The 17,970-nt window shown below is 45.8% G+C and overlaps 1 protein-coding gene across 12 annotated transcripts in view; it reads left to right on the forward strand.

Annotated features, from left to right (window-relative positions):
- Positions 1 to 17,970, forward strand: part of THOC2 (THO complex 2) — a 294,745-nt gene that overhangs the window by 60,091 nt on the left and 216,684 nt on the right. For all 12 annotated transcript variants that reach the window (XR_004539500.1, XR_004539501.1, XR_004539502.1 and 9 more), the window contains exon 8: positions 4,509 to 4,675. Coding sequence is in view for 8 of the 12 variants with exons in the window: in XM_033944982.1 (XP_033800873.1) it covers positions 4,509 to 4,675 (167 nt within the window). In the remaining 4 variants the exon portion in view is untranslated. The remainder of the gene's footprint in view (positions 1 to 4,508; positions 4,676 to 17,970) is intronic.

Raw genomic sequence — 17,970 nt, forward strand, 5'->3', positions numbered from 1 at the left:
CAGGACAGGATAGGATGGATTCATGCCTCATTTGCGGTTGATGGCTGTTGGATGCACAGCCGTGTTCCACATGTGCTGTGGCATGCGAGGCTTGCCAAGATTTGGTGCCTTCGACCTCCAAGGAGGGATGTTTAGCACCTTCTGCCCCCGACTCTCATGAAAATGGCGTTGGGGGATCTTGGGGAGTGTGCTGGCTACATTTCGGCGAAATACAAGTGCACGTCTCACATATGGGTGAGGTCATCCATGGAGCCCGGTACATGAACTGTCGCTTTAAATTTAAGAGCTTTGCGACTACCTGCACCATGCATGCATGACTGCCTTCTTGCCTGAAGATGCTCAAGGTACCTCAGTTCTTCATTTTCCATGGAGCGAAGAAGTATCTTTTTGCGTTGCCTTCTCGCTTCATGTAATTTTCTTCTTTTTTCTTTCCTTTTTTTAAAGATAAATAAGAAGATAAATATTTGTCATTTTTCCCCATATCTTCGGGGTTTTTCCTCGGCTAGTTTCTTGCTTCGAAATTGAGTTTCATAGAGCTGAGAGAATTTTTCCATCCACGTCAAAACCTTTGACAGGTTTTAAGAAGGGCAGTACATGCCAGCAGTCTATTTGTGTAACTGACCCTCATCTAGACTTGTACTGTAAGTGACTGACACTCAATAGAACTGCGAAATGTTATTTCCTTGACCCTGAAGGTTAGGATGGACTAATTGGCATTCTCCACCGTAGGCTATTGAAGCAAAAATATATAAAAGGTATGAGATCCAAGATGGCCGCTAATGCAAGTCGCTGAGCAGACGCTGAAGCGGACTACTATTGATAGCTCCCTTTCAAGCTTTTCTTTGACCATATTTTCCTTGACATGCCGAAAAGAAGGGGAAGGAGCACTGGTGGAGCCTCAGAGCGCTCTGGAACACCTACCTCCGGCAATATCGAAGTATTGATTCGGCGAATGCAGGGCTTCATGACGCCGTCAGGAGTATCGCAGCTAGAGATACTCCAGGCAAGCGGAATGGAGGCGTCTCAGCGAAGTTTGGAGACCACGCTAAGCAACATGCAACCGTATTTTAACAAACTGATAGCAGCTAATTTTTCTACCAAGACCTCAAATCCCCAAGACACTACTTAATTGATTTTGTGTCCTTACTAGGGTGACGTGTTCATCATCGGTCTTATTCCATTTTTTAATGCAGGCTTTACCCTAAATGCATCTATGTCAGGGGTGGGAAACTCCGGTCCTCGAGGGCCGGAATCCAGTTGGGTTTTCAGGATTTCCCCAATGAATATGCATTGAAAGCAGTGCATGCAAATAGATCTCATGCATATTCATTGAGGAAATCCTGGTTACAGAAATTAATAATGAGAGACATCACTAAGGATTGTTAGTTCAACGAGCAGCTTAAAAAAACAAAACGAACGCCGACAAAAGGGAAGTGGGTTAGAACTACAAAGTTTGGAGAAAAGAAAACAAAAAAGGGACAGACAATAGGGAAAGACTACTGTAGAAAAATTGTATTTTCTTATAAAGACAGTTACAGCCCGAAAGCATTGCAAAACATGAATGTTAGTTTTGTTTTAAATTGATTTAAGGATGTTTCTTGTAAGTAATTTGGTATGGAGTTCCAGAGAGAGGGTGCTGTGGTGATAGGTCAAAAGCACGCGCTGACAAAGGCGCGCCGACAACCCAGCGCAGACAACTGAGCGCAAGGTGGAAGCGCGCCAAAGAAAAACAGCATTTTAAAGGGCTCCGATGGGGGGTGTGGGAGGAACCCCCCCCCACTTTACTTAACAGAGATCGCTCCGGCGTTGTGGGGGGTTTGGGGGGTTGTAACCCCCACATTATACTGAAAACTTCACTTTTTCCCTAAAAAAGAGGGAAAAAGTTAAGTTTCCAGTAAATGAGGGGGGTTACAACCCCCCCAAACCCCTCACAACGCCGGCGCGATCTCTATTAAGTAAAGTGGGGGGGGTTCCCCACCAACACCCCCATCGGAGTCCCTTAAAATACTGTTTTTCTTCGGCGCGCATCTGCTTTGCGCTCAGTTGTCTGCACTGGGTTGTTGGCGCGCCTTTGTCAGTGCATGCTTTTGACTATGAACCGGGTGCAGTGACTGTGGAGATATTAAATCGCATCGTATTAATATGTTTTAAGATGGAATAGTGAGAAGATTCTGAGTCACAGAGCGAAGAGTTTTAGATGGGCTATATGAGATAAGAAGTCTGTTGATAAATTCTGGCTGGTTACTTATGCGAGTTTTAAATGTTAATAATAGGATTTTATAGCTGATTCTGCGCTTTACTGGTAGCCAATGTGCCTTGGTTAGAAGGGGGAAATATGATCATATTTTTTGGTGTTGAAAATAATTTTAATCGCTGTGTTCTGCACAATCTGAAGTCGCCTTATATCTTTTTTTGTTATGCCTTTGTTTAGGGCATTACAATAATCGATGCAGGAGATCACAAGTGAGTGAATCAGGATATTCAAAGATGATGGTTCAAGAAATTTAGTGAGAGAGCGGATCATTCTTAGTCAATAAAAACATTTCTGATCCACAGTACTGATATGAACGTAATAAGTGAATTTACTGTCAAGGGTAACTTCTAACAATTTTAATGTTGTTACGATTGAATAGGAGAACTCTCCAATTTGAGGGGAGTCTGTATTGACAAGCCATCTTTAATAGGAAAGATCATTAGCTTAGATTTGTTGATATTTAGGTTCAGCATGTTCATATCTAACCATGATTTGATTTTTTTTTTCCAGTTTCTGATTTATGTTTGTTACTTCTGGATTATTAAGATAATAGGATGGACTAATTTGACATCATCTGCATAGGCATACATAGTAAAGCCAATGGACTAGAGTTAGAAGAGGAGCCAGAAAGATGTTAAAAAGTAATGGTGATAAAATAGAGCCTTGCGGGATGCCATGTTTGTTCATGAAGGTCTCAGAAGTTGTTGTGTTGAAGGAGACTTTTGATGTCCGTTCTACAAAGAAAGAAGTGAACCAGTCCATAACCTGACCTGTTATTCCAACCTCTTGAAGTCCATAACCTGACCTGTTATTCCAACCTCTTGAAGATGTAATAACAGAAGCTTATGATCGATAGTGTCGAATGCTGAAGATAGATCTAGGGAGATAAGAAGAACTGACCGATGGTGATTAAGGTGGTAGAGGATCTTGGTGGTCAGGCCTATAAGAGAAAGTTTGGTAGAATGATGTTGACGGAAACCTGTTTGGTTAGGGTGAAGTGCTTTGGTTTTCTCAATGAAGTCTGAGATTTGTTGGAAAACAATTTTTTCGGTAAGCTTTGCTAGGAAAGGGATATTGACTATTGGCCGATAGTTTGATATTTCATGGGCACTGATTTTATGATCTTTAATTGTTGGGTAGATGATTGATTCCTTCCAGGTCTTGGGCATGGTTACTGAGGCTAAACTAGTTCTAACCAAATCTAAGATGTATGGACCAAAAATTGAAAAAAAAATATTTCAGAAGGAAAGGTGGAATAAATTCTGAGCTGGACTGTTCAGGAAGAAATGCATTTCTTTTTGTTTCTCTTGTGGTGTACTGTGTGCAGAGTCTGGCACATTAGGGTTTCGTTTGTGTACAATAGTACTTTTACTTTGCGGGTTTGTATTTGAAGAGGTTTTTTTCTGTTTTCTGCATGTGTGGCTGAGGCCAGGTTTTCTGGTGAGGGATAGAAGTCCAGAAACTTTGGTTGGTGTTGTGGCCTCAACTAAGAAGATATTTATTTGAATCTCCTTCAACTTATTGGACTTGAAACAGCCCCAGCTGAAAAATTAGTGATTATTTATGACATGATCCTTGACAAATGACACTTACATACCCAAATTTCTAATCTCGGTTTATATTTGAGTCAACCTTTTTTCCTCCCTTATTGAGGGGTAAAAAAGGTCACTTTGGTTTATATTCGGCTCGGTTTATATTTGAGTATATACGGTACTAGATGTACATCTTTTTCCTACTTAGTACATCCTCTTTGGAATTGTTTGCTGTATGGATTAAGATTTGAATATTCTCACTCAAAATTCAAGGTAGCTTGAAAGGGTGGCTCATTGAGCTTCTGATTTGAATTGTAATGGGTTAGCACTGTGGGGACAGAGTATATAGTGTGTCACTGGCAGTTTTGCTTTATCCTCATATTGTGTCATTATTCTAGTTATCAGGTGTAATTATTTTCCTATTGTGTTGTGTCTTACCTTGTCATTATTTTAGTCAATTATTTTTGTTAACTTATTAGATGTCATTGATAGAGGTGGTATATTTTTAGTAATAGGAAATTTTAGAAGAATTGGTACCAAGATTTAAGATTCAACAGATATTTTATCTCATCCCTTTCAAAAATGTATATCTGAGAGAATATTAAACTTATATTACATTTTAGTAAGAAGACTTTGAATTTTTTTTTTAAATGAAACATGCCCGGTAAGAGGTTGTTGGGTTTTTTTTTTAATATAAAATTTGTTTGTTTTTCCCCTAATAGGTTGTTTCAACTTGGATCCTAATAGAGTTTTGGATATCATCCTAGAAGTGTATGAATGCAGGCCAGATCATGATGAATTCTTTGTCCCTTTGATAGAATCCTACATGTATATGTGTGAGCCTCAAACACTATGTCATATTCTTGGATTCAAATTCAGATTTTATCAGGTAACATCATTTAACATTGCATTAAAAAAAAATTTAAATTATGTGTTTGAGGATATGGTACAAATGATGATCTCCAGCAGAATTCGTAAAAAGTAGCTTAGCTCATTTAATACATTTGGAGCAGATAATCTGTTTATTTGTGAAAAATATTTGTCATACAGATGGATGGATAGGGCAGAAGTCCTTGACTGTAGCTAAACTAAACTAAACTAAATCAGCTTGTTCTGAGATCGGGGCAGGCAGAGGAGGAGAGGGCTGAGGAGAGAAGCAGAAGGCAGGACAGAGGAGACACGTGGAGGCAGAAGGGAAGGAGCAGGAGAGAGGGTGAGGGGCTGAGCTAGCTGCGCGCCAGGCACCACTTATACGCACCGTGGGACATAGGAACAGGATAGAAGAAATGGAGGCAGTAGGAGCCCAGCAGAGCTACCCAGTATACTGCATCGAATGTCATATGTATGACTACCTCCCCTCCGGGAGGCGGGCGTACATATGCAGTCGATGCCAGGAACTGGATAGCCTGAAGAAGGAGGTTGGGAGACTGCAGGTTCGAGTACAGGAACTGGAGGGACTCTGCACCATAGAGGAGCAGTGCTGGGCAACGGAAGACACCGCCAGAGAGGACTACATTACAGAACAAGTTAAGGAACTCGAGAAGTTCATCGAGGAGGCCTGCAGGATGGTGGAGGCACAGGACCACAAGCACATCAGGAGGGAACTAACAGACGGACGACAAAATCCACCAGACTCCATGGGAGTAGGACCTTGCGGAGAATCTGGACAGGCAGATGAGGAGGAGACCCGACAGAACCCGGAGGAGGGAATAGAGGACTGCATCACCGATACAGACCTGAGACCAGAGAGACAGTTGAGGAAGGGGAGATCTGCTATGTGGTGGGAGACTCAATCCTGAGAGGAGTGGACAGTCACATAGCTGGAGGGAGAGAGGACCGTCTAGTGACATGTCTCCCGGGGGCAAGAACGAAGGATGTCACCGACAGAATCGAGAGGATCCTGGAAGGGGCCGAGACGGAGGAGACAGCTGTAGTAATCCATATTGGAACCAACGACGTCAGCAGGAGGGACTACAACAGGACTGCACTAACCAATCAGTTCAGGATCCTGGGGAGGAAACTGAAACTGAGGGCAAGGAAGATAGCCTTCTCAGAGATCCTGCCAGTACCTAGAGCAGACGTAAGGAGGCAGAACGAACTACAAGCAATAAACGGTTGGCTCAGGAGATGGTGCGAGGAGGAGGGTTTCCTTTTTGCACGGAACTGGACAACTTTCCTGGGAAAGAATAAGCTCTACAGGAGAGACAGACTGCACCTGAGCACGACTGGGACAAGGATGCTGGCATGCAACGTCCAGAGCGTCATTGATTTGGCTTTAAACTGAGGAAGAGGGGAAAGCTGACAGTCGATCTGACACATCGGACAAAAGTATCAAGTAAGGATACTGAGCAGGGACATTGTAAAAGAGGGCTGGGGACTGAGTGGGAACTTTTGGGAAAAGGACCTAAGGATACAACACAGGGGCCCAGGGCCATGGACATAGAGCAAGGACATTGTAAAAAAGGGATCGGGACTGAGAGGGAACTTTTGGAAAAAGAACCTAAGGACGCAATGCAGGGGACCCGGGCCAAAGATATTGAGCAAGGACACTGTAAAAGAGGGCTCAGGTCTGAGTGGGAACTTTTTGAAAAAGGACCTAAGGGAGAATTGCAGGGGTCTTGTGCACAAATAAAACTGGCAAGCAGCACTAATAGAGAACAACGGAATCCAGAGGGACAACCAAAAACAGGGGAACAGGCTGAGGACGAAACAGACACACCACAGGAGGAGGATGACCGAGACGAGGCTTGGGGTTTGGCAACTCACGAGAGGGCCAGGAGCGCCAAACCACGAAGAAAAACAGCAAGAAAGGCGAACAAACGGGACTTACTTTGCCTATACACTAATGCTAGGAGCCTAAGGGCTAAAATGGGAGAGCTGGAAATCCTAGCCAGCAAAAAAGGCCTAGACATAATTGGAGTCACAGAAACGTGGTGGACTGATGACAATGAATGGGATGTGGCTTTACCAGGATTCAAACTCTACAGGAGAGATAGGTCACACAAAAAGGGTGGAGGAATAGCGCTATATATAAAAGATTCCATACCTTCAACCAGAATGGAAACAACAGTAAGGGCGGACGACTTGGAATCACTATGGGTTAAGCTACCAGGAGGAACTGGAGCAGACATAAAATTGGGTCTGTACTATCGCCCACCTGGACAAACGGAAGAAATCGACCAGGATCTGGAGGCTGAACTGAGGCAGGTATGCAAAAGTGGAAGTGTGGTGGTGATGGGAGACTTCAACTACCCGGGAATAAACTGGAGTATTGGGCACTCAAACTGCATGAGGGAGACCAAATTCCTGGAGGTCACGAGGGATTGTTTCATGGAACAGCTGGTCACAGAACCAACACGGGGTGATGCCACTCTTGACCTAATCCTCAACGGAGTAGGGGGACCCGCTAAGGAGGTGGCGGTACTAGCCCCACTAGGAAACAGTGATCACAACACGATCCAGTACAGGCTAGAAATTGGATCATCAAAGGTGAAAAGAACTACAACGACTGCACTTAACTTCAAAAAAGGGAATTATGATGCCATGAGGAAAATGGTGGGAAAGAAACTCAACGACAGCGCAAGGAAGATGGAGTCCGTAGAAAATGCCTGGACCATACTCAAGGGCACAGTGCACGAAGCACAGAACCTGTGCATCCCCAAGTACAGGAAAGGGTGCAAAAAAAATAGAACAAAAAACCCAGTGTGGATAACAAATGCAGTGAAAAAGGCGATAAGTGACAAGAAAGCATCATTCAAAAAATGGAAAAAGGACAAAACAGAGGAGAACCAAAAGGAACACAAAAAACACCAAAAGGAGTGTCATCGAGTGGTTAGGAAAGCAAAAAAAGAATATGAAGAGAGACTGGCAGGGGAAGCAACAAACTTCAAATCATTCTTCAGGTATGTTAAGGGGAAGCAACCAGCAAGGGAGGAAGTTGGGACCCTTGGATGATGGGGACAGAAAGGGAGTGGTAAAAGAGGAAAAGGAGATAGCTGACAGGCTAAATAAGTTCTTCACGTTAGTTTTCTCGAGGGAGGACACAACCAACATTCTGGAGCCCGAGGAGATCGTAAAAGGAGAGCAGGATGAAAATCTGGTCCAGCTAGAGGTGAGCAAGGTGGATGTCCTCAGGCAGATAGACAGGCTAAAGAGCGACAAATCGCCAGGTCCGGATGGCATTCACCCAAGGGTACTCAAGGAACTAAGGAACGAAATAGCTGAGCCACTTCGACAAATATGCAACCTATCCCTAAAAACTGGAGAGATTCCGGAAGACTGGAAAATAGTAAATGTCACGCCCATCTTCAAGAAAGGCTCAAGGGGAGACCCAGGAAACTACAGGCCGGTGAGCTTGACCTCGGTCCCGGGAAAGATGATGGAAGCACTGATTAAAGACAGCATCTGGGAACACATCGACAACTATGGGCAGCTTAAGTCGAGCCAGCATGGCTTCTGCAAGGGCAGGTCATGCCTCACAAACTTATTATACTTCTTTGAGGGGGTAACCAGCCAGGTGGATAAAGGGGAATCCATAGATATCATTTACCTTGACTTCCAAAAAGCCTTTGACAAGGTGCCACACGAAAGACTACTAAGGAAGCTATGGAACCATGGGGTGCAAAGGGAGGTCCACCGATGGATCAAAAACTAGCTGGCGGACAGGAAACAGAGGGTTGGAGTAAAGGGACATTACTCAGACTGGCAATGGGTCACTAGCGGAGTTCCACAGGGGTCGGTGCTGGGACCGTTCCTATTCAATATATTCATTAACGACCTGGAAGCAGGAACAAAATGTGAGGTTATTAAATTTGCGGATGACACCAAACTATATCGCAAGGTAAATAACATGGAGGACTGCGAAGATCTCCAAAAAGATCTGACAACACTGGAAAAATGGGCCAAAAAGTGGCAAATGAGTTTCAACATAGGGAAATGCAAGGTCATGCATATAGGGGGAAAAAACCCGATGTTCACTTACAAAATGGGGGGATCAGCGCTAGGGGTGAGCGACCTTGAAAGAGACCTGGGAGTGATGGTAGACACAACATTGAAGGCGTCGGCGCAGTGTGCCACGGCCTCAAGGAAAGCAAACAGAATGTTGGGTATCATTAAGAAGGGTATCACGACCAGGACAAAGGAAGTCATCCTGCCACTGTATCGTGCTATGGTGCGCCCGCACCTGGAGTACTGTGTTCAGTTCTGGTTGCCGTACCTCAAGAAGGACATGGAGGTACTTGAGAGGGTCCAGAGAAGAGCAACTAAGCTAATAAAGGGCATGGAGGACCTCTCATATACTGACAGACTGAAAAAGTTAGGGCTTTTCTCCCTGGAAAAGCGGAGACTTAGAGGAGACATGATAGAAACCTTCAAGATCATGAAGGGCATAGACAGGGACAGATTTTTCAAATTAAGGGGATCAATAAGTACAAGGGGGCACTCAGAGAAATTGAAAGGGGAGAGGTTTAGAACAAACGCCAGGAAGTTCTTTTTCACACAGAGGGTGGTGGATACATGGAACGCGCTACCAGAGGATGTGATAAACAGGAGCACGCTACAGGGGTTCAAAGAAGCTTTGGATAGGTACTTGGAAGACAAAGGGATTGAGGGGTACAGATAAGAGTAAAGGTAGATTATAGGGATGGGATTAGAGGTAAGTTACAAAATTAATCAGGGACCACTGTTCAGGTACTAGGCCTGATGAGCCACCGCGGGAGCAGACCGCTGAGCAAGATGGACCTCTGGTCTGACTCAGCGGGGGCAACTTCTTATGTTCTTAAGTTTATATACCGCATCATCTCCACGGATGTTGTGGAGCTCGGCACAGTTTACAAGAACTTAAAATATAGGAATAGAAGGAAAAAAAAAGGTTTACATGAACTTATATATAGAAGAGAAGAGTAAGGGGGGATAGAATTACATTTTAGTGAAAAGCCAGGTTTTCAGTTGCTTGCGGAATAATTGGAGGGAGCCCAGGTTCCGCAGCGGGGTAGTAAGGTCATTCCAAAGACCTGTGATTCTGAAGAGAAGGGATTTTCCCCGTTTGCCTGCATAGCGAATACCGTGTAGAGAGGGGAAGGATAATTTATACCTTTGGGTGGGTCTGGTAGAATCAGGACTCGAGGAGTTATAAGATAGTGGGATTAAGGGAGGAAGGATGCCGTGAATGATCTTAAAAGCAAGGCAGGAGCATTTGAAATGGATTCTGGAAATCACTGGGAGCCAGTGAAGTTTGGCTAGGAGTGGGGAGACATGGTCAGACTTGCGTTTTGCAAAGATCAACTTGGCTACAGTATTCTGGATTAGCTGGAGTCTTTAAAGACTTTTTTTGATAGACTTAAGTAGATGGCATTGCAGTAGTCTAATTTGGAGAGGATGATGGATTGGACAAGGACGGCGAAATGTTGTTGGCGAAAATAGGATCTTACTTTCCTCAGCATGTGGAGGCTGAAAAGGCATGATTTAGCCAAGGAGTTGGTGGTCATTGAGGGAGAGAGAAGAATCGATAATGATTCCAAGGACCTTGCTTGAGAACTCAAGCTGCAGTGCAGCGCCTGAGGGTAGTGCGAAGAGGGTGGGCAGGTGTTCTAATTTTGGGCCGAGCCAGAGTAATTTTGTTTTTGATTCATTCAATTTCATCTGTACCGAGAAGGACCAGGAATGGAGTCACATTATGCAAGCTGTAATGTTCTCATGGAGGTTGGTGAGGTTATGGTCTGTCTCAAGGAGGACAAGGATGTCATCAGCATATGTGTAGATTGTTTCAAGGGGGGATAATTGGAGGATTTTCAGGGAGGACATATAGATGTTAAAGAGAATAGGGGATAGGGGTGATCCCTGAGGGACACCGCAAGATGGTGTCCAAGGAACGGACATGGTGCCATTTGTGTTGACAGTGTAGGAGCGAGAGCGTAGGAAGTTTGAGAACCACTTTAGGACAGTGGATTCAATTCCTATCTTGGAAAGTTGATAAAGTAGTATGTCGTGGTGGACAACATCGAAAGCTGCAGAGAGATCGAATTGTAATAGGACAGTGAATTTGTTACGAGAATGTAGTTGTTGCACCTTAGAAATTAAGGAAACTAGGAGGGATTCAGTGCTGAAGCTTGGTCTGAAGCCATATTGGTAGGGATGGAGGATGGAGAATCTCTCTAGGTGAGAAGAGAGCTGGGTGGCGACTATGGCCTCTAGCAGTTTAGTTAGGAGAGGGATATTTGCTATGGGGCGGTAGTTAGATGTTAAGGAAGGGTCGAGATCGGCTTTTTTCAGAAGAGGGAACAAGGCAATGTGTCCCATTTCTGTAGAGAACAGGCCCGATAGTAAAGCAGAATTTATAAGCCTGGTAAGGGAGGAGATGGCCTGCGCGGGAATGTTTTCGTAAAGGTAGGAAGTGAAAGGATCCAGGATGCAATTGCAGGATTTCAGTTTGAGACAAAGTTTAGAGATCTGGGATTCGGATACAAATTCAAAGGCAATCCAGGATCTATCAGCAGGGATAGGGTTGGAGTCGTTGGGTAGCTCTTTAAGAGAGAAAGTGGAAGGGCACTTCAGAGGGAGATTGTGGTTCTAAAGATAAGATGAATCACCAGTTAACCACGGGGGTGATGTTGTCTTCCCTGATGTGTGTTTATTTATTTGTTATATATCCTATACAATAAAACCCTAGAGCGTGCATGCGCTCTTGAAATTTCGTGATCCCTGCCGCTGTGATTTCTGATCCGTGGCCACCAATCCGGCGGCAGGGAACATTTTGGCCACTCCCCTCCTCCCGCCCTCACTCACCATGGAAGCCAGGCAAGCTCTCTCTCTGCCCGCGTCCTCAACAGGGAACACACCTCCCGCCCTAACTCGCCGCTGCTGCTGCTGATCCTCCTGTAAAGAGCAGCCTGCGATGGTGTCCGGCTTTAGCGAACCTCGCAGGCCGCTCTCCAACCTTGGTAGCACGTTCCCTCTGACGCACGGGATCGCGTCAGAGGGAACGTGCTACCGAGTTGGAGAGTGCCTGCGAGGTTCGCTGAAGCCGAACACCATCGCAGGCTGCTCTTTACAGGAGGATCAGCCACCACGGGGATCGTGAGAAGAGCCACCGGTACTTTGAAACTTGAAAAAAGCAGCAGGCCAGCCCATGGGAAGGGAAGGGGGAGGGGCCGAACATAGAAACATAGAAGATGATGGCAGAAAAGGGCTACAGCCCATCAAGTCTGCCCACTCTGCTTACCCACCCCCTGTCTATGCCCTAATGACCCAATTTCCTTATCTTGACCCTCGTAGGGATCCCACATGGGTATCCCATTTATTCTTAAAGTCTGGCACGCTGTCTGCCTCGATCACCTGCACTGGAAGCTTGTTCCAATGATCAACCACTCTCTCTGTGAAGAAATACTTTCTGGTGTCGCCATGAAATTTTCCGCCCCTGAGTTTGAGCGGGTGCCCTCTTGTGGCCGAGGGTCCCTTGAGAAAGAAAATATCATCTTCCACTTCGACACGTCCCGTGAGGTACTTAAATGTTTCGATCATATCTCCCCTCTCCCTACGTTCCTCAAGAGTGTAGAGCTGCAATTTGTTCAGTCTCTCTTCGTACGAGAGACCCTTGAGCCCCGAGATCATTCTGGTGGCCGTCCGTTGAACCGATTCAATTCTGTGCACATCTTTACTGTAATGTGGCCTCCAGAATTGCACACAGTACTCCAGATGAGGTCTCACCATGGCCCTGTACAACGGCATTATGACTTCAGGCTTTCGGCTGACGAAACTTCTATTGATACAACCCAATATCTGCCTTGCCTTAAATGAAGCCTTCTCCACTTGATTGGCAGTTTTCATGTCTGCACTGATGATTACTCCTAAATCTCGTTCTGCTGAAGTCCTAGTTAAAGTTTCTCCGTTCAAGAAGTACGTCCTGCATGGATTTTCGCTTCCGAGGTGCATGACCTTACATTTCTTAGCATTGAAGCCTAGCTGCCAGGTTGAGGACCAACTTTCCAATGTAAGCAGGTCCTGCGCCATATAATTCTGTAAACTGCATTCACTTACTATATTACATAGTTTGGCGTAATCGGCGAATAGTGTTATTTTACCTTGAAGCCCTTGAGTCAGATCCCCTATGAATATGTTGAAAAGGAGTGGATCCAGGACCGAGCCCTGCGGCACTCCACTGGTCACCTCCGATGTTTTAGAGAGGGTACCATTAACCACCACCCTCTGAAGTCTGCCACTCAGCCAATCATTGACCCATGCAGTTAGTGTCTCTCCTAACCCCATCGATTCCATCTTGCTTAGCAGCCTGCGGTGTGGGACACTGTCAAAAGCTTTACTGAAGTCCAGGTACACGACGTCCAAAGACTCTCCCAAGTCCAACTTTCTTGTTACCCAGTCAAAGAAGCTGATGAGATTGGATTGGCAGGACCTACCCTTGGTGAATCCATGCTGACTGGGATCCCGAAGATTCCCTTCATTCAAGATCGTGTCCAATTTGCTTTTAATTAGTGTTTCCATGAGTTTGCACACTATTGATATGAGACTCACCGGTCTATAATTCGCAGCCTCTGCCCTGCAACCCTTTTTATGCAGAGGAACGACATTAGCTAATTTCCAGTCCAGGGGAACTTTCCCCTTACTTAGGGAGAGATTGAATAGCTCAGCCAACGGTTTCGCCAGGACATCACTCAATTCTCTGAGCACTCTTGGGTGCAAATTGTCTGGTCCCATGGCTTTGTTCACCTTGAGTCTTGCCAGTTCACTGTAAACTTCACCTGGTGTGAACTCAAAATTCTGAAACGGGTCTTCTGTGCTTTGTGTTGCCTTCAACTGCGGACCGTGTCCCGGTGCCTCACAGGTGAAGACTGAGCAGAAGTATTCATTCAGTAGTTCGGCTTTATCGGAATCTGCTTCCACGTAACTTCCGTCCGGTCTTCTAAGGCGTACTATTCCGCCTGTGTTCCTTTTTCTGTCACTAATATACCTGAAGAAGGATTTGTCCCCCTTTTTAATGTTTTTTGCCAGAATTTCTTCCACTCGAAGTTTTGCCTCCCTAACTGCCATTTTGACCGCTGTAGACCTGGTCCTATATTCTACTTTTGCCTCTCTTTTCTCCGTGCGCTTGTAGGAGAGAAACACTTTTTTCTTCTTCTTAATGAGGTGCGAGATCTCCGCGGTGAACCATTGGGGTTTATTGTTTCTTTGTCGTTTATTTACTGATTTTATGAAGTGGCTAGTTGCTTCATGTATGGTTGATTTCAGTGTTAACCACTTAGCTTCTACATCATCGGTCTCCGCTTGGTCCTGCAGCGTCTGATGGACGAAATCTCCCATGCGTTCGAAGTCTGTGCCCCGGAAATTGAGTACCTTTGTTTTCGTGTTTGATCTAGGGAAGCCTTTCCTAAGGTTGAACCATACTATGTTGTGGTCGCTGGAGGCTAGCGTATCTCCTACTGAGACCTCTGAGACGCTTTCCCCGTTGGTGAGTACCAGGTCGAGGATCGCCTGGGCCCTAGTGGGCTCCGTTACCATTTGTTTGAGACGTGCTCCCTTTATGGACAGCTCACAGTAAGAGAAGGGAATGGGGGGTGGGGGAAAATGCTGCTACTGCTTCAGCAGGGACCTGGAGGGGAAGGGAAATACCGCTGCTGCTTCTGCAAAGGAAAGTGGGGGGGGGAGAGAAGGGAATGGGGGTGGTGGGGGAAAATGCTGCTACTACTTCACAGGGATCTGGAGGGGAAGGGAAATATCACTGCTGCTTCTGCAAAGGAAAGTGGGGGGGGGAAGGGAATGGGGGGTGGGGGAAAATGCTGCTACTACTTCACAGGGATCTGGAGGGGAAAGGAAATATCGCTGCTGCTTCTGCAAAGGAAAGTGGGGGGGTTAGAAGGGAATGGGGGGTGTGGGAGAAATTGCTGCTACTACTTACATTACATTACATTACATTAGGGATTTCTATTCCGCCATTACCTTGCGGTTCAAGACGGCTTACAAAAGATTTATAAACGGGGTTACAATGGAGGAACCGATGATAAATTAGAGTGGTAAATAGGTAATTTCGGGGCAAGGATAAATACAGTTTACAGGAATTGTGTAAATGGAGGTAACATTAGAAGCATAATTGTTATTGCTGGTGTACTTCACAGGGACCTGGAGGGGAAGGGAAATACCGCTGCTGCTTCTGCAAAGGAAAGTGTGTGTGTGGGGGGGGAAGAGAGACAGAAAGAAATACAGACAGACAAAGGAGGCCAGGGAGAGAGACAGACAGAAATAAAGACAGACAGGGGACCAGAGAGACAGACAGAAAGAAAGAAAGACAGACAGACAAAGTGCGTAGGCTCCGATTCTGAGGCCCCATAAAAAGCCTTAAAGTTTTTAGGGCTAGTAACACTGATGTGTACTGTTTTGAACAAGTGATATTATACAGTATTTTTGTGAGACAGACAAAGGGTGCCAGGGAGAGAGAGAGAAAAATAGCAGGAGGGAGAGAGACAGAAAGAAAGGAAGAAAGAGACAGGAGCAGGGAGAAAGACATAAATAAAGAAAGACAGACAGGCATATATTCTAGCACCTGTTAATGTAACAGGCTTATATATATATTCATAATGCTTCCCTGTAATACTGATAGAAAGAAAATGAATTTGCAGAGTTATTAGGAAAATGTAATTTATCTTTAAAATCAAGTCTGGTACCTGGAGATTTTAAAAAGAGTTCCAGAGGTGACCCAGAAAAGAAGACCACTGAGCCTGATGATAGTGCTAAGCACAATGGTAGAGACTTGTATTAAGAACAAAATAACTCTGCATATACATAGGCATGGATTAATGGGACAAAGCCTCCATGGATTTAACCAAGGGCAGTCTTGCTTCACCAATCTGCTACAGTTCTTTGAAGGGGTGAACCTATGGATAAAGGTGAGCTGGTTCGATATGATGTATTTGGATTTTCAGAAGGCATTTTGATATAGTACCTCAAACGATTCCTGAGGAGATTAAAAAGTCATGAGATAGGAAGAAGTGTCCTATTGTAGATTAAGAATTGGTTAAAAGATAGAAATCCTGAAAATAGAGTTAAATGTTCAGTATTATCAATGGAGAAGGGCAAATAGTGGGGTTCCCTGGGGGTCTGTGTCAGGACTTGCTTATTTATAAATCATCTGGAAATGGCAATGAGTGAGGTCATTAAATATGCTGATGACACAAAGTTATTCAAAGTTGTGAAATCGCAAAAGGAATTAAGAGACTGGGAGACTGTGCATCCTGATGGAGATGACATTTAATGTGAGGAAGTAGAGAAAAGGAACCCAAATTATAGCTACACTAGTGTTTAGCCCGTTAACATTAACAGGTGCTAGTAAAGCCTCCTTCCCTCACATGTCCCCTATTTTCAGCCCCAGCTCCAAACCCATTTTTACCCCCCAGCCCCCTTCTCCCATCTGTTCCCTTTCAGCCCTTGCCCCCTTTTCTCACCAGCAGCATTTCCCTCCCCACTCCACTTCCCTGTCCAGCAGCACCTCTTCCCTGCTCCCACGGTCCAGTATCACCTCTTCCCTGCTCCCCCTGTCCCTCTTCCTTGCTCTCTGGCCCAGTAGCACCTCTTCCCTGCTCCCCCGGTCCCTCTTCCCTGCTCCCCCGGTCCAGTAGCCCCTCTTCCTTGCTCCCCTGGTCCAATAGCACCTCTTCCTGGCGGGCTGCAAGTCGGGAGCGCTGGCTGCTCGGAGCTGCAGGCGTCGTCCTGAGAGCCTGCATGCGGGCGGGCGTCCGTGGCGTTTTCTTTAGTTGGCACGCGGTGGTTGCACGGGTGGAGCTGTGCGACGGGCCTTTTCGGCAGAGTCGGCACGTGTTCTCGGGCTGCCTTCGGGGCTCCATGTCCGTGCTGCTCGTCTTGGAGGGTTGTGTCGGGGCGGGGCTCCTGTGCGCAATTCCCTTATGGTCGGTGCTATGTTGGGGCTTCTGCTGGGCAGTGACCTGTTGGCTCGGCGTCGTACGCGTGTGAGGAGTGACAGGGCGGCGGGCAGGGAGAGAGCTTGCCTGTGCTTCCTCCAGCGGTTGGTGAGCGAGGACGGGAGGAGTGGAGTGGCCAGAGTGTTCCCTGCCACCGCATTCTAAAATAGAATCCGGCCACGGATCAGAAAACACGGCGGCAGGGAACATATAGGATGTATGTCTTTCTTTCTCTCTCCCTGGCCCTTTTCTTTCTGTCTCTCTCCCTTGCCCACTGTCTGTCTTTTTTTTTTGTTTGTTTCTCTCTTTCTTTTCTTGGCTTCTGGCTGTCTTGTCTTTATTTCTGTCTATCTCTCTCCCTTTCTGTCTGTCTCTCTGTCCCCCTGTCTGTATATCATTCTTTCTCTCTTTCTCCTTGGCCGCTGGCCGTCTGTATGTCTTTTTTTCTTTCTTTCTCTCTCTCTCTCCTTGGCCGCTGTCTGTCTCTGTATTTTTTTTTCTTTCTCTCTCTCTCTCTCTCTCCTTGGCTGCTGGCTGTCTGTTTTTCTGTCTGTCTGTCTTTCTGGCATCCTGTCTGTCTGTCATTCTTTCTTTCTATCTGTCTCTCTGACCCCTTATCTGTTTGTCTTTCCTTCTGTCTATCTTTCTCCCTTTCTGTCTGTCTCTCTGGCCCTCTATCTGTCTGTCATTCTTTCTTTCTCTCTGTCTCCTTGACCGCTGTCTATCTGTCTGGTTTTTTTCTTTCTCTCTCTGTCCTTGGCTGCTGGCTGGCTGTCTTTCTGGCCCACTGTCTGTCTGTCATTCTTTCTTTATTTCTCTCTCTCTTTCCTTGGCTGCTGTGTGGATGGCTGTCTTTCTTTCTGTCTGTCTTTCTGCCTGGCCCCCTGTTTATCTTTCTGGCTGTCTCTCTGCCTGGCCCCCTGTCTCTCTCCCTGGCCCCCAGTTTTTGTTTGTCTGTCTCTCTGCCTGGCCCCCTGTTTTTCTGTCTCTCTATCTTTCTGCCTGACCCCTGCCTTTCTTTCTGTCTCTCTCTCTTTCCTTGGCCACTGTATGGATGGCTGTCTTTCTTTCTGTCTGGCCCCCTATTTATCTTTCTGGCAATCTCTCTCCCTGGACCCCATTTTTTGTTTATCTGTCTCTCTGTCTTTCTGCCTGGCTCCCTGTTTTTCTGTCTCTCTGCCTGGCCCCCTGCCTGTATTTCTCTGTCTCTTCTGGCCCCCTTCTCTCTGTCGGCCTCCCAGCACACCCCTCCCTCCAAAGTAGC

This window comes from Geotrypetes seraphini, chromosome 5 (genome assembly GCF_902459505.1).
Source record: "Geotrypetes seraphini chromosome 5, aGeoSer1.1, whole genome shotgun sequence".
Classification (NCBI taxonomy): Eukaryota; Metazoa; Chordata; class Amphibia; order Gymnophiona; family Dermophiidae; genus Geotrypetes; species Geotrypetes seraphini.